This window comes from Bos taurus, chromosome 9 (assembly GCF_002263795.3).
Source record: "Bos taurus isolate L1 Dominette 01449 registration number 42190680 breed Hereford chromosome 9, ARS-UCD2.0, whole genome shotgun sequence".
Classification (NCBI taxonomy): domain Eukaryota; kingdom Metazoa; phylum Chordata; class Mammalia; order Artiodactyla; family Bovidae; genus Bos; species Bos taurus.
Window position 1 is genome coordinate 9,681,789 of NC_037336.1, and position 24,675 is coordinate 9,706,463.

Here is a 24,675-nt window from a genome sequence, read left to right on the forward strand (position 1 = left end):
GTCAGACATTACTAGGGTCCAGTTCAGTTCAGTTCAGTCACTCAGTCGTGTCCAACTCTTTGCGACCCATGGACTGCAGCATGCCAGGCCTCCCTGTCCATCACCAACTCCCCGAGCTTACTCAAACTCATGTCCATTGAGTCGGTGATGCCATCCAACCATCTCATCCTCTGTCATCCCCCTTTCTTCCTGCCTTCAATCTTTCCCAGCATCAGGGTCTTTTCAAATGAGTCAGTTCCTCACATCAGGTGGCCAAAGTGTTGGAGTTTCAGCTTCAGCATCAGTCCTTCCAATGAATATTCAGGACTGATTTCCTTTAGGATGGACTGGTTGGATCGTCTTGCTGTCCAAAGGACTCTCAAGAACACCACAGTTCAAAAGCATCAATTCTCTGAAGCTTAGTTTGTTTATAGTCCAACTCTCACATCCATACATTGGAAAAAACATAGCCTTGACTAGACGGACCTTTGTTGGCAAAGTAATGGGCCCAAGAGCAAGCCAAAAACTTTGCTAAAAAAAAAAAAAAATCAAAGGGACTCCACTGTAATTCTGTTTAGACTTCCACAGGTCCCATGAAGCCTCCTGCCCTGCCATACATTCTGCGAACGTCACTGGAACTGCTGCACCAGGAACGAAGATGCACAGTTCTACCTCCCTGCGGGCACCCCACTCCAGTACTCTTGTCTGGAAAATCCCATGGACGGAGGGGCCTGGTGGGCTGCAGTCCATGGGGTCGCTGAGCGACTTCCCTTTCACTTTTCACTTTCATGCATTGGAGAAGGAAATGGCAACCCACTCCAGTGTTATTGCCTGGAGAATCCCAGGGAAGGGGGAGCCTTGTGGGCTGCCGTCTATAGGGTCGAACAGAGTCGGACACGACTGAAGCGACTTAGCAGCAGCAGCAGCTGGACCAGATGAGAGCCTTCTGCTCGGTGCTGCACTCAAACTGCATCTTCCAGTCCACCCGGAAAGTGGGTGCGAGTTCACTGAACAAGCAGACATGTATAAAAGAGAACTGAGGGGAAAGAAACCTATTGCACGAGCTAAAGAGTAGCACTTGCCCGATCTTTGTGGCCTGGACCAGCGAGCTCCCAAGAGACCTTCACCTTCAAGTTGAGGCGAAGCAAATGGATTAAGATGAACAAACGAAGGCATGCCTCCGTTTGAGGGGATCCACCTTCACCCACGATTTGAGGTTTTCATCAACATGGGGTTCAGGGTAGTTTGTGTTGTTCTTCAAGAGAAGGCTGAGCTGTTCCACATTTTCTTGCAGACCGCCCAGTGCCGGAGCGCGGATTTCTGGGGTGGCGTCGGGTCGGGCGCGCTTGGCCCACGTTAGCTTTTGGAGAAGGGAATGGCAATGCACTCCAGTATTCTTGCCTGGAGAATTCCATGGACGGAGAAGCCTGGCAAGCTGCAGTTCACGGGGTTGCAACGAGTCGGTCACGACTGAATGACTGCAGAGAGGCCAGCTCCGCGCCGGAGAGAGCCCCGCCCCCTCAGGCCCCGCCCCCGTACCGCAGGCCCCGCCCCAGTCGCGGGGCGGGCCGGGACGACGCGACCCGCGAACACCTCAGGGCAGGCAGTTGCGGACGCCGCGGGAGCGGACGCCATGGCTGCGTTAGGACTCGCTTCGTTGCTGGGCCGCGTCCCGGCTACAGCGTGGAGAGCGGCAAGTAAGGCGCCCCGGCCTGGGGCCGAGGTCGCGGGCAGGGTCGCGAAGGCCCAAGCACCGAGAGAAACGCGTCCGGCCGGGCGGCGGTGTGCTGCCGTCTCTGGGGCCCTGGGGACCGCAGAGCCTCCCTGGCCATCGGACTCGTGCGCGGGCAGGTCCTTCCCGCCCGGGCTCAGATGGAACCCGAGCGGCACGGTCACAAGTCCCGCCCGGCCGCAGGCCTGCTTTCCGCCGGCCGCCGCTCTGGCCACCAAGGCGGAGCGGAAGTTCCGGGTCCTGGAGGGCGCGCTAGTGCGCGTGCACGGTGCGAAAAGTGGGCCCTGAGGCAGTGCACGCGTCGTGTACCTAGGGTATTTACATTGGAAAGGATTTATGGCAGTTTGCAGTACAAAATACGGAAAAGCACTGAATTTTGGAAAAGTAGGCCAAGGCAAATAAGTATAATAAAAATTAGATGAAGCCAGGAGACTATTAAAGTATGCATGCTTTCAGTAAAAAAGACATTTTTTTTTAAAGCCTTTTTTGTTGGAAATTTTTCTCGATATATGTTACAACCTTAACCCACTGAATATTCTAAGCATAGTTTTAATTTAGGACATCCTGGAGAAGTTGAAAGTTGAAAACAGTTCCAGCCGGCATCCTAAAGGGCCCAAGATGTTTGTTTTCATACATATATATATATAGTTTGTTTTCATTTATATATAGCTTGTTTTCATTTCTTTCATCATTTCTCCCCCAGACATACTGCTTTTTGTTTTGTATTTTTTTCAGACTAAACTTTTTACTCTGTATTGGTGTGTAGCGTATTAACAATGCTGTGGTAATGTCAGGTGAGCAGGAAAGGGACCCAGCCATACATGTACATGTATCCAGTCTCTCTCCAACCACCTGCTCCTGCCCCATCCAGGCTAGCACATAACATTAAATAGAGTTCGATGGGCTATACAATGGGTCTTTGGTTATCCATTTTGAATATAGTAATGTGTACATGACCCAGACATACCACTTGTTGATTGTAAAAATTGTAAATGGTCCGGAAATGAATAATATGGAAAGTAAAATCCCCCTTGCTATACAAACCTCAAAGTAATAACTGTATACAATTTTGCTCTGTGTTTATTCAACATCCCTTTTTCACTGAGGTTAAAAGCTCAACAATGAAATGTTTCATATCAAAAACTTATACAACATCTATGAGTTAAGAAGCAAAGCCAACATTTATGAACCCATTCTCCAGTTTAAGAAATAGAATGTTTCCATTGCCAAGCTGTGTGCTGCTTCCTGATGCACTTGTGTAACTTTATAGAAATGACTTCATGCCTTTTGTATTTGTTTTACCATTTTTTCAAACAACATTGTTCTGAAATCCATCCATATTGTTATGTGATGTTGTAATTAGTAAATGGTGAAAATGTATCATACCTTTAGGGGGTTTCCCAGGTGGCTCAGTGGTAAAGAATCCACCTGCCAAACAGGAGATGTGGGTTCCATCCTTGGGTGGGAGAAATCCCCAGGAGAAGGACATGGCAGCCCACTCTAGTATTCTTGCCTGGGAGATCCCATGGACAGAGGAGCCTGGCAGTCCCTGGGGTCACAAGAGAGTCGGACACAACTTAGCAGTTAAACACACACACATCATACTTTTTTCCTTTCCCCCTCTCAGTGGACATTGTGTAATTCGGGAAGCACCAGATTTGGCTGCTACACATCTGTGGGTGCGCTTGCACAAGAGGTTGAATTCCTGGAATGTATGGTAAAGACCTGTTCAGTTTTACAATGTGATGCCAAATCGTAAAGGCATTTTTCATTCCTACTGGCAATTAATACTTCTGCCAGCAGTATATCAGAGTTTCTATTGCTCCAAATACTTGCCAACATCTGATAGCATCAGAAAATTTAATTTTTGTCTGTGTGTAGGGTGTTGAAATAGTATTTCATTATGATTTTGCATTTCTCTGGTTAGAGAAATGAAACATCTTTTCAAAAGTTTTTTTTATTTTTCTGGTGAAATATATCTTCATTTTATTGGGATTGTTTGTCTTTCTTATCTATATTCTTTACATATATTTGACCTCTATGCCTTTTTTAAGTTGCATAAGTGTGGCAAATAGCTCTGTTTGAGGATGGCAGGAATGACAAGTGCTTACTGAACTGAGAAGGCATCTTGAGACTGAAAAAGCGAGGCAGGGAGGTTCATATAATCAGTGGGTCAGTTTATCATAGGGTGACTTATAGGCTGGGATCAGGCAGACAGCCATCAGGAACCATTAGCAGCTGTACTTCACACTGCCAAGGGGCCAGTGGGACAGTTTTATAGTTAACCTAGGGTGTGAAGGTATGTGGGCTTCCCTGGTAGCTCAGCTGGTAAAGAACCCGCTTGCAATGCAGGGGACCCTGGTTCAATTCATGGGTTGGGAAATTTCCCTGGAAAAGGGATAGGCTACCCACTTGAGTAGTAACCCACTTGGGCCTCCCTGGTGGCTCAGATAGTAAAAAATCTGCCCACAATGTGGGAGACCTGGGTTTGATTTCTGGGTTGGGAAGATCTGAAGAAGGGGATGGCTACCCACTCCAGTAGTCTTGCCTGGAGAATCCCTATGGACAGAGGAGCCATGGGGTCAGAAAGAGGACACGACTGAGCAATTAAGCACAGCACAGCAGCATATGAAGGTAGAAGGTGTTGTGGTGGCTGGGAATATGTCAGCTAAGGTTTTCATCCTTGTTTAAGGGGACTAACAGTTTAGAGGTTACCTGATCCTAATGATTATTTAACAGTATCTATTAACTGCTGAGCCCTTGACAACAGAGAGCAATTTACCCCATACAGTCCTGGGTAGGGTCGGCGGAAAGACTGGAGGAACTGTGTAGCCCAAGATGATGTCACTTAAGATATCAGCTGTATAAGCTAGGTTGTGAGCTGTTTTTGTCACTCTTATGGTGTCTTTCTAAAAAAATTATCTTCAGAGCTTCCCTAGTGCTCAGTGGTGAAGAATTAGCCTGCCAGTGCAGGAGACACAGGTTCGATCCCTGGTCCAGGAAGATCCCAAATGCTATAGAGCAGCTAAGCCTGTGCACCACAGCTTTTGAGCCTGTGCCCAAGGGCCAGTGAACTCAACCACTGAGCCCATGCACCCTGTGCTCACCAACAGGAGAAGGCTCTGCAGTGATACGCCTCTGCACCACAACTAAAGAGTAGCCCCTACTTGCTGCAACTAGACAAAAGCCCAAATAGCAAGAAGACCCAGCACAGCCAAAAATAAAATTTAAAATAAAATTATCTTCAGCAGAAGATAGAATAAAATTATGAATCCGATTGTACAATTACAGAGCTTCAAAGGAAAGGTATCTTTTGGTAAACAAATTTATAATGCTATCTTCTTGTCTTGATACTTTTGTTTATTATCAGTGCTTTGTAGTCTTCTGAAAGAAAGCCTTCCCAACCCTAAGGTCATAAAGATATTCTCTCTCCTATATTTTCTCCTTAAAGGTCTATAGTTTAGCTTTTTTGTATTGATCTCTTTATTCCAGGAATTTATTTTCATGCATGGCGTGAAGCAGGAAACTGATTTCACTTTTTCCTCCTGTCAGTAACCAGTTGTCCCGTGTCTGTTATGTTGGACTTCCCCCCACCCTCCGATGAAATGCAGCTGTCTTACATATGCATGGACACCTGGGTTTATTTCTTGGCTCTCTTTTCCGTGTCATTGATCTGTTTGTTCCTGTGATGTAATACCTATCTTAATATCCATAGTTTTGTAACAACTCTTAATATTTAGTAGGGTAAGTCCTTTCATGTTTTTCAGAAGTGTCTTGGCTATTCTTGGATATCTGCTTCCATATAAAATTCTTTTTAAAAAGTTTCTGCTGGAATTTGGTTACAACTGCTCAGTATTTTCTAAGATTATTATTTTCTAATTGCTGCTTATGTATGGAAACGCAGTTGACTTTACTGATTTTGTATCTGGTAACCTGGGTAAATTACTTTATTAATTTCAATAATTTATTTGCAGATTTTGGTGGGGTGGTGCTGGATAGACACAAATATTGCCTGCAAATAATGAAAATCTATTTCTCCCTTTCCAATCTTTATATCTTTTTATTTTCTCTTGTTTTTCTGTTCTTGGTTAGGTTTTTCAGTACATACACTGTTGACTAGAAGTGGTGATAGGCATACTTATCTTGTTCATAATTATAAAGGGAATATGTTCATATTTTAACATGCAACATTAGCTGTAGATGTGCCCTTTATTAGGTTAATGAAGTTTCTTGCCAGTTTCTAGAAGGATTGGGGTTTTGTTTATTTGTTTATGTAGTTATCTGTTTTTTTAAGACAAAAGAAATCTTGAAAAATTCACTTTTCTTCATCTTGTTTTTAATTCATTTTTCTTGTTTAATACAGTGGGTTGGTGAATTACAGATTTTTCTGTGCTAATTAACTCGGATTCCTAGAAAATATTCAGATGTATCCGGATGATTATGTTACTATAATATTGGGTGTGGTGTGCTGATATTGTGTTCAAAAACTGCCCTGTAGTTTTCTTCTCTTAAAATTTCCTTTGCTGGTTTTGAAATTAAAGTTATTCTAGCCTGTTACAATGAATTCAAGAGTATTTTAGTCCTTTTCTTTAAGATTGAAATAAGCCATTCCTTGAGTGTTTGTTACAGTTTACATGGAAAACTATCTGGACCTGCCCTTTGGTGTGAGGTAGGATTTTAAATCTGGAAAAGACTCTGATGCTGGGAGGGATTGGGGGCAGGAGGAGAAGGGGGACGACAGAGGATGAGATGGCTGGATGGCGTCACTGACTCGATGGACGTGAGTCTGAGTGAACTCCGGGAGTTGGTGATGGACAGGGAGGCCTAGCGTGCTGTGATTCATGGGGTCGCAAAGAGTCGGACACGACTGAATGACTGAACTGAACTGAACTGAAGATGTTAAATTACTAGTTTAATTTCTGTAATGATTATTGTGGGTTTTTTTTATCAGATTTTCTCTTCTTAATTAAGTTTTGATGAATTTTCCTGGGAAAGTGTTCATTTTGTATACTTTAAATATATAGGCATAAAGTTCTAACTTTTGCTCTATGTGGGCTATGTGAGCTTCCCAGGTGGCGCTTTTGGTTAACAGATTTGTAATGTTATCTTCTTGTTTTGATACTTTTGTTTATTATCAGTAGTCTTCTGTAAGAAAGCCTTCACAACCCTAAGGTTATAAAGATATTCTCCTATATTTTCTCCTTAAAGGTCTATCAGTAGATGCACAGTTTTCTAATGCCTTTTTCCATGACTACAATACCACCTGTTTTATACTCAGTTCAGTTCAGTTGCTCAGTCATGTCTGACTCTTTGCGACTCCATGAATCGCAGCACGCCAGGCCTCCCTGTCCATCACCAACTCCCGGCGTTCACCCAGACTCAGGTCCATCAAGTCAGTGATGCCATCCAGCCATCTCATCCTCTGTCGTCCCCTTTTCCTCCTGCCCCCAATCCCTCCCAGCATCAGAGTCTTTTCCAATGAGTCAACTCTTCACATGAGGTGGCCACAGTACTGGAGTTTCAGCTTTAACCTCATTCCTTCCAAAGAAATCCCAGGGCTGATCTCCTTCAGAATGGACTGGTTGGATCTCCTTGCAGTCCAAGGGACTCTCAAGAGTCTTCTCCAACACCACAGTTCAAAAGCATCAATTCTTCGGCGCTCAGCCTTCTTCACAGTCCAACTCTCACATCCATACATGACCACAGGAAAAACCATAGCCTTGACTAGACGAACCTTTGCTGGCAAAGTAATGTCTCTGCTTTTGAATATGCTATCTAGGTTGGTCATAACTTTCCTTCCAAGGAGTAAGCATCTTTTAATTTCATAGCTGCAGTCACCATCTGCAGTGATTTTGGAGCCCCCAAAACTAAAATCTGACACTGTTTCCACTGTTTCCCCATCTATTTCCCATGAAGTGATGGGGCGGATGCCATGATCTTCGTTTTCTGAATGTTGAGCTTTAAGACAACTTTTTCACTCTCCACTTTCACTTTCATCAAGAGGCTTTTTAGTTCCTCTTCACTTTCTGCCATAAGGGTGGTATCATCTGCATATCTGACGTTATTGATATTTCTCCCGGCAATCTTGACTCCAGCTTGTGCTTCTTCCAATCCAGTGTTTCTCATGATGTACTCTGCATACAAGTTAAATAAGCAGGGTGACAATATACAGCCTTGATGTACTCCTTTTCCTATTTGGAACCAGTCTGTTGTTCCATGTTCGGTTCTAACTGTTGCTTCCTGACCTGCATACAAATTTCTCAAGAGGCAGGTCAGGTGGTCTGGTATTCCCATCTCTTTCAGAATTTTCCACAGTTTATTGTGATCCACACAGTCAAAGGCTTTGGCATAGTCAATAAAGCAGAAATAGATGTTTTTCTAGAACTCGCTTGCTTTTTCCATGATCCAGCGGATGTTGGCAATTTGATCTCTGGTTCCTCTGCCTTTTCTAAAACCAGCTTGAACATCTGGAAGTTCACGGTTCACATATTGCTGAAGCCTGGCTTGGAGAATTTTGAGCATTACTTTACTAGCATGTGAGATGAGTGCAATTGTGCGGTAGTTTGAGCATTCTTTGGCATTGCCTTTCTTTGGGATTGGAATGAAAACTGACCTTTTCCAGTCCTGTGGCCACTTCTGAGTTTTCCAAGTTTGCTGGCATATTGAGTGCAGCACTTTCACAGCATCATCTTTCAGGATTTGAAATAGCTCAACTGGAATTCCATCACCTCCACTAATTTTGTTCGTAGTGATGCTTTCTAAGGCCCACATGACTTCACATTCCAGGACGTCTGGCTCTAGGTCAGTGATCACACCATCATGATTATCCGGGTCGTGAAGATCTGTTTTGTACAGGTCTTCTGTGTATTCTTGTCATCTCTTCTTAATATTTTCTGCTTCTGTTAGGTCCATACCATTTCTGTCCTTTATCGTGCCCATCTTTGCATGAAATGTTCCCTTGGTATCTCTCATTTTCTTGAAGAGATCTCTAGTCTTTCCCATTCTCTTGTTTTCCTCTATTTTTTTGCATTGATTGCTGAGGAAGGCTTTCTTATCTCTTCTTGCTATTGTTTGGAACTCTGCATTCGGATGCTTATATCTTTCCTTTTCTCCTTTGCTTTTTGCTTCTCTTCTGTTCACAGCTATTTGTAAGGCCTCCCCAGACAGCCATTTTGCTTTTTTGCATTTCTTTTCCATGGGGATGGTCTTGATCCCTGTCTCCTGTACAATGTCACGAACTTCATTCCATAGTCCATCATGCACTCTATCTCTCAGATATAGGCCCTTAAATCTATTTCTCACTTCCACTGTATAATCATAAGGGATTTGATTTAGGTCATACCTGAATGGTCTAGTGGTTTTCCCTACTTTCTTCATTATCAGTCTGAATTTGGCAATAAGGAGTTCATGGTCTGAGCCACAGTCAGCTCCCTGTCTTGTTTTTGCTGACTGTATAGAGCTTCTCCATCTTTGGCTGCAAAGAATATAATCAGTCTGATTTCAGTGTTGACCATCTGGTGATGTCCATGTATAGAGTCTTCTCTTGTGTTGTTGGAAGAGGGTGTTATGACCAGTGCATTTTCTTAGCAAAACTCTATTAGTCTTTGCCTTGCTTCATTCCGTATTCCAAGGCCAAATTTGCCTGTTACTCCCAGGTGTCTCTTGACTTCCTGCTTTTGCATTCCAGTCCCCTATAATGAAAAGGACATCTTTTTTGGGTGTTAGTTCTAAAAGGTCTTGTAGGTCTTCATAGAACTGTTCAACTTCAGCTTCTTCAGTGTCACTGATTGAGGCATAGACTTGGATTACTGTGATATTGAATGGTTTGCCTTGGAAACGAACAGAGATCATTCTGTTGTTTTTGAGATTGCATCCAAGTACTGCATTTCGGACTCTTTTGTTGACCATGATGGCTACTCCATTTCTTCTGATGGATTCCTGCCTGCAGTAGTAGATATAATGGTCATCTGAGTTAAAGTCACCCATTCCAGTCCATTTTAGTTCGCTGATTCCTAGAATGTCGACATTCACTCTTGCCATCTCTTGTTTGACCACTTGCAATTTGCCTTTATTCATAGACCTGACATTCCAGGTTCCTATGCAGTATTGCTCTTTACAGCATCGGACCTTGCTTCTATTGCCCGTCACATCCAAATTGTTTTTGCTTTGGCTCCATCCCTTCATTCTTTCTGGAATTATTTCTCCACTGATGTCCAGTAGCATATTGGGCACCTACTGACCTGGGGAGTTCCTCTTTCAGTATCCTATCATTTTGCCTTTTCATACTGTTCATGGGGTTCTCAAGGCAAGAATACTGAAGTGGTTTGCCATTCCCTTCTCCAGTGGACCATATTCTGTCAGATCTCTCCACCATGACCTTCCCATCTTGGGTTGCCCCACAGGCATGGCTTAGTTTCATTGAGTTAGACAAAGCTGTGGTCATAGTGTGATTAGATTGACTAGTTTTCTGTGAGTATGGTTTCAGTGTGTCTGCCCTCTGATGCCCTCTCACAACACCTACCGTCTTACTTGGGTTTCTCTTACCTTGGGCGTGGGGTATCTCTTCACGGCTGCTCCAGCAAAGCACAGCCGCTGCTCCTAACCTTGACAAGGGGTATCTCCTCACCACCGCCCTTACTGACCTTCAATGTGGGGTAGCTCCTCTAGGCCCTCCTGTGCCCGCGCAGCCACGGCTCCTTGGGCGTGGGGTATAGTTTGGCTTTTTTGTATTTAACTCTTTATTCTACCAGGAATAAAGTCGCCTGCAGCGCAGGAGACTTCAGAGACTCAAGTTTGATTCCTGGGTTGGGAAGATCTCTTGGAGAAGGGCATGGCAACCCACACCAGCATTCTTGCCTGGAATATCCAACAGATAACACTGGAATCATGATAATTCTCTTATATATAAACAGTATAAGACTAGATTTTGGTGAATTTTTATTTTGAAGTCTGATAGTATATACCTTTTAACTGGAGAGGTCAATCCATTTGCAATCACTATAAGTCACCTACATCTAAATATTTAGGTTGTGAACTTTCAAAGATGTGAATGTGTGTTCCATCTGCGTTGGGTGAGATTGAAATTGCAGCTTGCCCTGCATCTATTGCTGATGATTCTTCAGCTCTACCATCTTCCACCTCCTCTCCTTCCTCCAGTTAGTAACTCTTGCCTTTCACTTGATGCCAGCCCTTGTATGACAGTTGTTGAGCTGTCATACTATACTTTTCAAGGTATTGTACCATAAGATTAAAAATGTTTTATTTTTGTGTTTGTTTTTTATGTATTATTTTTGTGAGAAGTTTTATAAACTTATAGTACAGTACTATATAGCCCACTGTGATAGTTGGGTGAAAACTGAAAGTTGCTTAGTTGTGTCCAACTCTTTGCGACCCCATGGACTATACAGCCCCATGAAATTCTCCAGTGGGTAGCCTTTCTCTTCTCCAGGGGATCTTCCCAACCTAGCGATTGAACCCAGGTCTCCCACATTGCAGGCGGATTCTTTACCAGCTGGGCCACAGAGGAAGCCCAAGAATACTGGAGTGGATAGCCTATCCCTTCTCCAGGGGATGTTCCCGACCCAGGAATCAAACTGGGGGCTTCTGCATTACAGGTGGATTCTTTACCAACTGAGCTACCTTTAACAAGGGAAGACTAATTTTGTTGGACTTACAAACAAGTAGGACTTAACAAACATTCTCGGACTGGAACTTTGGTATGTAGGGGACTTACTGTATGTTGTGCTTAGTCACTGACTCATGTCAGTGTGTTCAACTCTTTGCAACCTCATGGACTAGCCCACCAGGCTCCTCTGTCCATGGGGATTCCTCAGGCAAGAATACTGGAGTAGGTTGCCATGCCCTCCTCCAGGAGATCTTCCCAACTCAGGGATTGAACCCAGGTCTCCCACACTGTGGGTGGATTCTTTACCATCTGAGCCACCTGGGGGGCCCAAGAATACTAGAGTGGGTAGCCTATCCCTTCTCCAGGGGATCTTCCTAACCCAGGAATCATGTCTTGCATTGCAGGTGGATTCTTTACCAGCTGATCTCTGTTGGACTTACGAACAAGTAGGACTTACCAACACTCTCAGACTGGAACTCTTTTGTATATAGGGGACTTACTGTATATTAACTGATAAAATTGACCTTATTTCTGCCATCTCATTCTTTGTACCTTCTATTTGTCATACTTTCAATTAAATGTTTTCTTCTTTCATTTTTTTCCTCTGTGATTTCAAAGATACACATTGCTTTTTATCGGTTACTCTTGAAATCTGAATGCATGCTTGAGGAAGTTGAAGTTAATTAATATCTTCATGTTCCTCCTAAACAGTACAAAGCTTAGAAACGCTTTGAATTTATTCACCCTCCTACTCTGTTGTTCAGCCTTTTAGGGGTGTGTGTGTGTGTCTGTATGTTTTCTTGTGTATATGTTAGGGTAGAATTGTGTAGTAACACAAATCAACATATTACATTTTTATATAGTCAATGTTTAAAACTTCTATTTTTCTCTTTTTATCTCACACTTTACTTCTTGAATCAGTTTCTTACAGTACATTGTTTAGAAGTTCCCTTTGGTAATAGTCTTGTGATAAAGTTTCTCAGTGCTTTTTTTTTTAAGCATGTATTTTATTTTTAATCTGAAAATATGGTTTATTTCTCTCGTTCTTGCAAGGTTGTTTCAATAAACGTATCATTGTCTCACAGCTCTATCTCTTCTGGCTTTCTTTATAGCTATTGGGAGGTCCTCTTGTCTAATGTTTGTTCCTTTATTAGTAATCTCTGCTTTACCTAGCTACTTTTTATATCTTCCTTTGATGTTGGCTTCTTCATCGTACTTATTTAATTTTTCTTTTTACTTGCTGCTCTCTGTGTTTCCTACATCTGAAGATTCCTGTCTGTTGGACGTCTCCTGGTCTTTTCATTATTTCCTTCTGGAACTATGATTAAACAAACATTTGTTAGCCCTCATTTTATCCTCCAAGTATTTTAACATCACTTGTGTTATTTTTGTCTCCTTGTTGCTATGCTTTTTTCTGTATAATTTCTTCAGAACTTTATTCTGGGCCACTAAGTCTTTTCAGCTGTATCTATTCTGCTATTTAGGCCTTTTATTGAACTTTAAATTTGTGGTTGTTGGGGGTTGGGGTTTTTTTGTTTGTTTGTTTGTTTAATTATTGGCCTAGTGAATTCACAGTCTCTTACTCATTTTTCTCTTTGGCTCCATTTTTATTTCCTTAAATGTATTACTTATTTTAATTTTGATTTCAGTGTATAGATCTTTATGGTCCTAGCTCTGTTGTTTGTTGATTTGGCATATAATAGCTTGTTTCCTTGAATGTTTTATTGGTATTCCCTCTTTGAGACTTCCATAAGACGTGAATTGAAAAACTATTTGTCCTCAGAGGATTTGCTTCTGCCATGTGTGTGAAAGCACTTCAACTTCAGACTTTAATCCACTTTATAGAAAGATGCTCCCCTGAGGGTCTTTGAACCTTGCACATAGTGTGTAATCTGAGATAAACACAGATATGGTCAACCAGTGGCTTCAAAATATCAAGAGGGGCTCCCTTTTTAACATCGTTACACAGAACAAAGGTGTTCATTAACAAGAATTTGTCTTCTAGTCCCTTGCTCTTTGGACCAGCAACGGGAGCATCACCTTGGAACTTGTTAAAATGCAGACTCTTAGGTCATACCAAACCTATTAAGAATCTGCATTTTAATAAGATCTTCCCCAGGTAGTTATATGCACGTTTAAAAATCTTCCAAATCACTCTCTTTACTCAGTGCATGACCCTTCCTGGGTTCTGGCCTCTAGTAGGCTTTTTATTTTGCTTGGGTTCAAAAAACTGTGCTCTCCCAGCTGTCCTGAGACCTCTGTACACTAAACTCTAGGGGAGAAAGACCCAGGTTATATACCAGCTTAACTCTATCTTACAGGAATGCTTTGATACTCTTAATCATTATTTCCTTTCTTAACATTTCTTTCTCGGATTTAGGAATGTTTTTTTGTGTGTATGTGTATACACACACACACACACACACACACACACACACATATATATATATATATTTTTAACCTTTTTGGATGATTTTGGCTGTAGGGTTTGGGCATCTCTATCAAATTGCTAGAACAGAAGTTTTGAAAAGTAATTTTTATTTTTTAGTGACAATTTACTCTTTCCCTTTGCTTTTATTAGTTCTCTTAGAAAGTCATCTTCTTGCCTGTAATGTTCTTATAGACACAATTGTAAATAGGCTTTGGATAAGGCCAAAGCATCCCTTGAAAAAGAAGATGTGAGCTTTATGATGAATTTCCTCATTTCTGTAAAGGAGCCCAGTGTCCTGTCTAATCATGTACTGTGCAAAAATTAGAGAAGTTCTTTTCCTCTGCATTTTGTCACACGTCTACCTGATACAAAAATGGTTCTGTTTATGGTTCCGTGTCTGAGAGCACCTTGAGAAATCTGATCTTTTGGCTTTTCCTTGTAACCATTACAGGCGGGTCACTGCACTGTCCACATTACAGTCTAAGGGAATGGAAAAAGAAATCCAGGGCAATTGATTTGTTGCAAAATTGAGGTGGCCTAAAATTTGCACATGTTTTTCCTAACCCAGCCCACTGGCCACAACTTGGACATGTGGCTGCTTGGCTACAGGGAAGGCTGGGATATGTGATCCCTAAGTGAGTGGCCTGTTGCTAAGCTTGATCACAGACAGTGGGAGTGGGCATTCTGGAACTCATTGGAAGGGTAGAAAGCAGCTCGGCTGCTGGACACACTGCACAGTCTCTACCACATCTGCCCAGTGTCACTTTTCCAGAAAATGATCATGTTCATGCTAAACAGAATTATTATAAATCGCAATTATACTCATACAAATAAGTTGACATTTTTTCCAGCTCCTAACACAGTGCCTGGCACATTGGCACCTAAGGCATAATATTACTTTTATTGTTTACTGTCGTATATCTGCATCGTTTAAGAAGCAAAATTTTAGCTTCAGGTTTTGTCTGTGTTATACTTGATAGCCAGGGATTTTGTGCCATTTTTATTTTTGCATAAATGCTTCTGAAATTATAGAAAATTTGAAACATACCATACACTTACCAACGGAGAAGGCAATGGCACCCCACTCCAGTACTCTTGCCTGGAAAATCCCATGGATGGAGGAGCCTGGTAGGCTGTAGTCCATGGGGTCGCTAAGAGTCGGACACGACTGAGCGACTTCCCTTTCACTTTTCACTTTCATGCATTGGAGAAGGACACTCCAGTGTTCTTGCCTGGAAAATCCCAGGGACGGGGAAGCCTGGTGGGCTTCCGTCTATGGGGCCACACAGAGTCGGACACAACTGAAGCGATTCAGCAGCAGCAGCAGCAGCATACACTTACCAAAAACAAGACCTGGAGCTGACTGTGGTTCAGTTCATGAGCTCCTTATTTCAAAGTGTGTTAAGTCAGTCAGTTGTGTCCAAATTTTTGTGACCCCATGAACTGTAGTACACCAGGCTCTTCTCTCCATGGAATTCTCCAGACAAGAATATTGGAGTGGGTTGCCATTTCCTTCCCTACCTTATTGAAAATTCAGGCTTCAATTGAAGAAAGTAGGGAAAATCACTAGACCATTCAGGTGACCTAAATAAAATCCTTATGCTTATACAGTGGAGGTGACAATTAGGCTCAAGAGATTAGATGTTGAGGTAGACCCATTGCCTTCAGAACTATGGACAGAGGTTTGTAACATTGTAGAGGAGGCAGTGAACAAAACCATCCCAAGAAAAAGAAATGCAGGAAGGCAAAATGGTTGTCTGAGGAGGCTTTACAAATAGCTGCAGAAAGGAGAAGTGAAAGGCAAGGGAAAGATACATCCAACAGAATGCACAGTTCCAGAGAACAGCAAGGAGAGATAAGAAGGCATTCTTCAGTGAATAATTCAAAGAAATAGAGGAAAACCATAGAATGGGAAAGACTAGAGATCTATTCAGGAAAATTAGAGATACCAAGGGAACATTTCTTACAAGGATGGACATGATAAAAGAAATGGTAAAGAACTATTAATAACAGAAGCAGAAGAGATTAAGAAGTGATGGAAAGAATACACAGAAGAACTATATAAGAAAATTATTAATGACCCAGATAACTATATGGTAGAGTCACTCACCTAGAGCCAGGCATTCTGCAGTGAAATCAAGCGGGCCTTAGGAAGCATCACTACAAACAAGCTAATGGAGGTGACACAATTCCAGCTGAGGTATTTAAAATCCTAAAACATGATGCTGTAAACATGCTACACTAAATATGCCAGCAAATTTGGAAAACTCAGTAGTGGCCACGGGACTGGCAAAGATCAGTTTTCATTCCAGTCCCAGAGAAGGGCAATGCCAAAGAATGCTCAAACTACCATATGTTTGCTCTGATTTCACATGCTAGCAAGGTAATGCTCAAAATCCTTCAAGTTAAGCTTCAGCAGTACATAAACCAAGAACTTCCAGATGTATAAGCTGGGTTTTGAAGAAGCAGAGGAACCACAGATCAAATTGCCAACATTCGTTAAATCATGGAAAAAGCAAGGGAGTTCCAGAAAAACATCTACTTATACTTCATTGACTACACTAAAGCCTGTGACTCGATCACAACAAACTGTGAGAAATTCTCTAGCTTGTTTATGTCCGTGTACACATTATACATGTGAGATATCTCTAATTCTAAAAGGTATTATTAGAATTGGAGTTACAAAGAGCTCTATTTAAAAAAAAAAAAAAAAAGAATTCCTAGTACTACCAGACTGAAAACCACAATCACAGAAAACTAACCAATCTAATCATGTGGACCACAGCCTTGTCTAACTCAATGAAACTATGAGCCATGCCGTGTAGGGCCACCCAGGACAGATAGGTCATGGTGGAGAGTTCTGACAAAATGTGGTCCACTGAACAAGGAAATGGCAAACCACTTCAGTATTCCTGCCTTGAGAATCCCATCCATGAACAGTATGAAAGGCAAAAAGATAGGACACTGAAAGATGAACTCCCCAGGTTGGTAGGTGCCCAATATGCTTCTGGAGATCAGCAGAGAAGTAACTCCAGAAAGAATGAAGAGATGGAGCCAAAGCAAAGACAACGCCTGGTTGTGGATGTGACTGGTGATGGAAGCAAGATCCAATGCTGTAAAAAGTAATATTGCATAGGAACCTGGAATCAAGGCATAGGTCCATGAATCAAGGCAAATTGGAAGTGGTCAAACAGGAGATGGCAAGAGTGAACATTAACATTTTAGGAATCAGCGGACTAAAATGGGCTGGAATGGGTGAATTTAACTGAGATGACCTGAGTTAAATTATATCTACTATTGTGGGCAAGAATCCTGTAAAAGAAATGGAGTAGCCATCATAGTCAACAAAAGAGTGCGAAGTGCAGTACTTGAACGCAATCTCAAAAGCGACAGAATGATCTTGGTTCTTTTCCAAGGCAAACCATTCAATAGCATGGTAACCCAAGTCTATGCCCTAACCAGTAATATGAAGAAGATGAACAGTTCTATAAGGACCTACAAGACCTACTAGAACTAACAAACACCCAAAAAAGATGTCCTTTTCATTATAGGAGACTGGAATGCAAAAGTAGGAAGTTAAGAAACATCTGGAGTAACAGGCAAGTTTGGCCTTGGAGTACAGAGTGAAGCAGGACAAAGACTAATAGAGTTCTGCCAAGAGAATGCACTGGTCATAGCAAACACCCTCTTCCAACAACACAAGAGAAGACTCTACACATATACACCACCAGATGGTCAATACTGAAATCAGACTGATTATATTCTTTGCAGCCAAAGGTGGAGAAGCTCTATACAGTCAGCAGAAACACAACCGGGAGCTGACTGTGGCTCAGATCATGAACTCCTTATTGCCAAAATCAGACTGAAATTGAAGAAAGTGGGGGAAACCACTAGACCACTCAGGTATGACCTAAATCAAATCCCTTACAATTATACAGTGGAAGTAAGAAATAGATTTAAGGGACTAAATCTGACAGACACAGTGCCTGATGAACTGTGGACAGAGGTTCATGACCTTGTACAGGAGACAAGGATCAAGACCATCACCAAGAAAAAGAAATGCAAAAAAGCAAAATGGCTGTCTGAGGAGGCCTTACAAATACCTGTGAAAAGAAGAGAAGCCAAAAGCAAAGGAGAAAAGGAAAGATATGCCCATCTGAATGCAGAGTTCCAAAGAATACCAAGGAGAGATAAGAAAGCCTTCCTCATTGAGGATAATGTTTGCTGTGGGTTTGTCATATATAGCTTTTATTATGTTGAGGTATGTTCCTTCTATTCCTGCTATCTGGAGAGTTTTTATCATAAATGGGTGTTGAATTTTGTCAAAGGCTTTCTCTGCATCTATTGAGATAATCATATGGTTTTTATTTTTCAATTTGTTAATGTGGTGTATTACATTGATTGATTTGTGGATATTGAAGAATCCTTGCATCCCTGGGATAAAGCCCACTTGGTCATGATGTATGATCTTTTTAATGTGTTGTTGGATTCTGATTGCTAGAATTCTGTTAAGGATTTTTGCATCTATGTTCATCAGTGATATTGGCCTGTTTCACAGCAGGATCCTCTATGACCCACCTCCCAGAATATTGGAAATAAAAGCAAAAATAAACAAATGGGACCTAATTAACCTTAAAAGCTTCTGCACATCAAAGGAAACTATTAGCAAGGTGAAAAGACAGCCTTCAGAATGGGAGAAAATAATAGCAAATGAAACAACTGACAACTAATCTCAAAAATATACAAGCAACTTCTACAGCTCAACTCCAGAAAAATAAATGACCCAATCAAAAAATGGGCCAAAGAACTAAATAGACATTTCTCCAAAGAAGACATACAGATGGTTAACAAACACATGAAAAGATGCTCAACATCACTCATCATCAGAGAAATGCAAATAAAAACCACTATGAGGTACCATTTCACACCAGTCAGAATGGCTGCGATCCAAAAGTCTACAAATAATAAATGCTGGAGAGGGTGTGGAGAAAAGGGAACCCTCTTACACTGTTGGTGGGAATGCAGACTAGTACAGCCACTATGGAAAACAGTGTGGAGATTCCTTAAAAAACTGGAAATAGAACTGCCTTATGATCCAGCAATCCCACTGCTGGGCATACACACTGAGGAAACCAGAAGGGAAAGAGACACGTGTACCCCAATGTTCATCGCAGCATTGTTTATAATAGCCAGGACATGGAAGCAACCTAGATGTCCATCAGCAGATGAATGGATAAGAAAGCTGTGGTACATATACACAATGGAGTATTACTCAGCCATTAAAAAGAAAACATTTGAATCAGTTCTAATGAGGTGGATGAAACTGGAGCCTATTATACAGAGTGAAGTAAGCCAGAAGGAAAAACACCAATACAGTATAATAACGCATATATATGGAATTTAGAAAGATGGTAACAATAACCCTGTGTACAAGACAGCAAAAGAGACATTGATGTATAGAACAGTCTTATGGACTCTATGGGAGAGGGAGAGGGTGGGAAGATTTGGGAGAATGGCATTGAAACATGTAAAATATCATGTATGAAACGAGATGCCAGTCCAGGTTCGATGCACGATACTGGATGCTTGGGGCTAGTGCACTGGGACGACCCAGAGGGATGGTATGGGGAGGGAGGAGGGTTCAGGATGGGGAACACATGTATACCTGTGGCGGATTCATTTTGATAGTTGGCAAAACTAATATAATTATGTAAAGTTTAAAAAAAAAAAAAAAAAAAAGAAAGCCTTCCTCAGCGATCAATGCAAAGAAATAGAGGAAAACAATAGAATGGGAAACACTAGAGATCTCTCCAAAAAAAATGTGAGATACCAAGGGAGCATTTCATGCAAAGATGGGCTCGATAAAGATTAGAAATGGTATGGACCTAACAGAAGCAGAAGATATTAAGAAGAAGTGGCAAGAATACACAGAAGACCTATACAAAAAAGATCTTCATGACCTAGATAGTCATGATGGTGTGATTACTCACCTAGAGCCAGACATCCTGGAATGCGAAGTCAAGTGGGCCTTACAAAGCTGGTGGAGGTGAAGGAATTCCAGTGGAGCTATTTTAAATCCTAAAAGATGATGCTGTGGAAGTGCTACACTCAATAACCAGCAAATTTGGAAAACTCAGCAGTGGCCACAGGACTGGAAAAGGTCAGTTTTCATTCCAGTCCCAAAGAAAGGCAATGCCAAAGAATGCTCAAACTACTGCACAGTTTCACTCATCTCACATGCTAGTAAAGTAATGCTCAAAATTCTCCAAGCCAGGTTTCAGCAATACATGAGTCATGAACTTCCAGATGTTCAAGCTGGTTTTAGAAAAGGCAGAGGAACCAGAGATCAAATTGCTAACATCCATTGGATCATCAAAAAAGCAAGAGAGTTCCAGAACACTTCTGCTTTTTTGACTGTGCCAATGCCTTTGACTGTGTGGATCACCACAAACTGGAAAATTCTGAAAGAGATGGGAATACCAGACCATCTAACCTGCCTCTTGAGAAATCTGTATGCAGGTCAGGCAGCAACAGTTAAAACTGGACCTAGAAAACAGACTGGTTCCAAATAGGAAAAGGAGTATCTCAGAGCTGTATATTGTCAGCCTGTTTATTTAACTTCTCTGCAGAGTACATCATGAGAAACGCTGGGCTGAATGAAACAGAAGCTGGAATCAATATTGCCAGGAGAAATATCAATAACCTCAGATATGCAGATGACACCACCCTTATGGCAGAAAGTGAAGAAGAACTAAAGAGCCTCTTGATGAAAGTGAAAGAGGAGAGTGAAAAAGTTGGCTTAAAGCTCAGCATTCAGAAAACTAAGATCACGGCATCTGGTCTGTTACTCATGGCAAATAGATGGGGAAACAGCAGACTTTATTTTTAGGGGCTCCAATATCACTGCATATGGTAACTGCAGCCATGAAATTAAAAGACACTCCTTTAAAGAAAAGTTACAACCAATCTAGACAACATATTAAAAAGCAGAGACATTGCTTTCCAACAAAGGTCCATCTAGTCACGGCTATGGTTTTTCCAATAGTCATGTATGGATGTGAGAGTTGGAATATAAAGAGAACTGAGCACCAAAGAATTGATGCTTTTGAACTGTGGTGTTGGAGAAGACTCTTGAGAGTCCCTTGGACTGCAGGAAGATCCAACCAGTCCATTCTTAAGGAAATCAGTTCTTAATATTCATCGGAAGGACTGATGCTGAAGCTGAAACTCCAATATTTTGGCCACTTGATACGAAGAGCTGATTGATTTGAAAAGACCATGATGCTGGGAAAGACTGAAAGCAGGAGGAGAAGGGTACAACAGAGTATGAGGTGGTTGGATAGCACCACCAACTCAATGGACGTGAGTTTGAGTAAACACCGGGCGTTGGTGATGGACAAGGAGGCCTGGCGTGCTGCAGTCCATGGGGTCGCAAAGAGTCAGACAAGACTGAGCAACTGAACTCAACTGAGTACTGCCAGTCCATCATAACTGTCTCTTCAGAGAGCAATATGCAGGTAAAGAAGCAATAGTTAGAACCAGACATGCAACAATGGACTAGTTCAAAATCAAGAGTGAAGTACATCAAGGCTGTATATTGTCACTCTACTTATTTAACTTATATGCCAGTTACATCATGCGAAATGCTGGATTGAATAATAAGTCATAAGCTGGAATCAAGGTTGCTGGGAGAAATGTAAACAACCTCAGATATGCAGATAATACCTTTCTAATGGTAGAAAGTGAAGAGAAACTAAAGAGCCTCTTGATGAGGGTGAAAGAGGAGAGTGAAAAAGCTGGCTTAAAACTCAGCATTCAAAAAAAAAGATCATAGCATCCAGTCCCATCATTTCATAGCAAATAGATGAAGAAAAAGTGGAAACAGTGACATTTTATTTTCTTGGGTTCCATGATCACTGTAGACGGTGACTGCAGGCACAAAATTAAAGGCACTTACTCCTTGGAAGAAGAGCTGTGACAAACCTGGACAGCATATTAAAAAGTGGAGACGTCACTTTGCCAACAAAGGCGTGTGTAGTCAAAGTTATGGTTTTCATTAGTCATGATGGATGTGAGAGTTGGACCATAAAGAAGGCTGAGCTCCAAAGAATTAGTGCTTGCAAATTGTGGTGCTGGAGGACTCTTGAGAGTTTCTTGGCCTGCAAGAAGATCAAACCAGTCCATCCTAAAAGAAATCAACCCTGAATATTCATTGGAAGGACTGATGCACTTCTGTGTCTGAAGGTGTATTCTTGATGTTTCCACAGATAGAGATGTATTCCACGTCCACCTACCCCTCCACCATCTTATTCTCACTATATTTATTTTCTTACTCGTTGAATTTTATGGGCCCTTTCATTGAGGAAGAAGACTAATTTTAATTTGCATTACAGTTGGTCATTCAGAGAGTCAGCAATGTTGTCAGTCACTGAGATCCATGCAGTGGATATGCAGAGTGTATTATTTTGAAATTGTTAATGTAGTTTGTGATGTTAACTTTTTGTAATCTTGCAAACAAGTCATGTAAATTCCAAATTGGCTGTGGAAGGTATATACGTATACACAAACAGACACACACACACATACATACATACATACAGATAGTTTTATGTGTGTATATTTGTGTGTGTGTGTGTATATATATATGTATATATATATAATTTTTTAAAGCAGGGGTAGGATAATGTAGTGATTGTTAGAAAATGAATAAAATATATGTAATGAAAGAAAATTCTAATTATTTGTAATACTACCAGGAGCTTCTAGATAATTCTATAATAATAATAGATACAATTTGTCACTATGCTAGGTGCTTTTAATGAATTGCCCTATTTAGTCATCTCATGAGATAGGTACTATTATCTTCAATTTAGAGAGGGAAGAAATGGATTTTAAAAAGGAAAATAACTTGACAAAGATCAAACAACTAGTAAGCAGTTAGTTTCCTATTACTGGTATAATGAAATACCACACACTCAGTGGCTTAAAAACCCTTAACAGTTCTGGAGGTGAGGAATCTGAAATGGGCCTCTCTGTGTGGAAACCAAGGTGATAGGGTTGTGTTTCTTCTGGAAGCTCCTGGGGAGAATCCGTTTCCTCCCTCTTCCAACTCCCAGAGGCTGCCCAATTTCCTTGTCTTGGTGGCCCTTTCCTTCATCATTGGAGTCAGCAACATCTTCAGGTCTGTCTCCTACTGCCCCCTCTCTGGTTCTCTTTTCTAATTCTCTCTTCCCCTTTTAAGGACCCTTGTGATTAAAGTAGACCCACTCAGATCGTTCAGGACAGTCTCTCTAGATCAGGGTCATCTGATTAGCAATCTCAATTCCATTTGCTACCTAATTCTCTTCCAGCATCTGACCTAACCCACACAAAGATTCTGAATATTAGGTTCTCACCCTATTTCAGGGCCATTGAAGTGCTGCCACAGTGGTGTGACTGGAACTAGTACCCACCTCAGTCTCTAAAACCATTCCTTCACAGACTTGAAACCCTGCCTGCCCCGCCCCCCACCCCACCCCCACCCCCCGCCATCCCAGAGGTTGTTTTTCAGAGTGGTTTTGCCCTCATTGAAGATTTATCTCAATAAGGGTTGGATAACTTCCATAATACTGAAAACTTTTGTTGTGGTTCAGTCGCTCAGTTGTGTCCATCTCTTTACAATCCATGGACTGCAGCACACCAGGCCTCCCTGTCCATTACCAACTATTGAGTCGGTGATGCCATCCAACCATCTCATCCTCTGTCGTCCCCTTCTCCAGCCCCCAGTCTGTCCCAGCATCAGGGTCTTTTCCAATGAGTCACTTCCTCCCATCAGGTGGCCAAACTGTTGGACCTTCAGCTTCAGCATCAGTCCTTCCAATGAATATTCTGAAAACTTACCTTTCTCATTGTAACATAGAAAGTGATCACATTTATACATTGCAGGTGCCCAGTGGGTTGCTTGGTGGTAAACAATCTACCTGCCAATGCAGGAGACATGGGTTTGATCCCTGAGTTGGGAAGACCCCCTGGAGAAGGGAATGGCAACCCATTCCAGTATTCTTGCCTGGAGAATCCCATAGACATAGGAGCCTGGCAGACTCCACTCTATGGGTCGCAAGAGTCAGACATGACTTAATGACTAAAGCAACAGCAACAACAGGTGCCTGGTACATTTAAAAATGTTTAATTTACAGAAAAAGAGGACCATTATTAGAATTTAAGAGTCCTAAATACAATTCCTTGTGACATCTTGAAATTTAAATACTAAGTATTATCATTTAAAAGTTCCTACTACTTAGTTACTCTTAGTGACCTGATTCTTGGTATTTTGGGCATTGTTTCAAATAGGAATCAAAATAGTTTTTACAATTTTGATAGTGATTAGCTTATTTCACAGCTCTTCTTTTCAAATTGATAGCATCGGTTGCCTCCAAAGAAGGAAACTGGCTGTCTGAAAGATAGGGGCAAAAGGAAGAATTGTCACTATATTTCCTTTTGTATTTTTAAATTTTGATAAATGTGAATGTATAAGGTTAAAACAAGTAATTAAAAGTATTAAATTTTGGAGTAGAATAAATGAACAGCTTCTGTTTTTTCACTGTCTTCCCTCTGCCAGGATCACCCCTTCTGTGTAATTTGAGGAAAATAAGTTCTCAAGGAGGAAAACCTGAACCTAGCAAACAACCTCTTAAGAAGCCAAAGTTACCAGAAGGTCGTTTTGATGCGCCAGAAGATTCCAGTTTAGAGAAGGAACCACTGACAAGTGAGTATAGTTAAACTCCTCTCAATTTTTGAGGTCTCAAAGAAAGTGTTTCTGTTACTGAGAAAAAAATTAAAGACACATATTACTGTTTATAATTCTTCATTAGCAGTAATAAAGAATATTTCAACAATGAATAAAATTGCTGTATTGACCATCAATATGTA

General features: G+C 41.5%; 1 protein-coding gene across 1 annotated transcript in view; it reads left to right on the plus strand.

Moving 5' to 3' along the window:
- The first annotated feature begins 1,575 nt into the window (after positions 1 to 1,575).
- The window catches only part of SDHAF4 (succinate dehydrogenase complex assembly factor 4), a 30,627-nt gene continuing 7,527 nt past the window's right edge, over positions 1,576 to 24,675 (plus strand). Inside the window, 2 exon segments of the mRNA NM_001077128.2 lie at positions 1,576 to 1,676; positions 24,365 to 24,511. Of these exon segments, the coding sequence (NP_001070596.1) occupies positions 1,613 to 1,676; positions 24,365 to 24,511 (211 nt within the window). The 5' untranslated portion in view covers positions 1,576 to 1,612.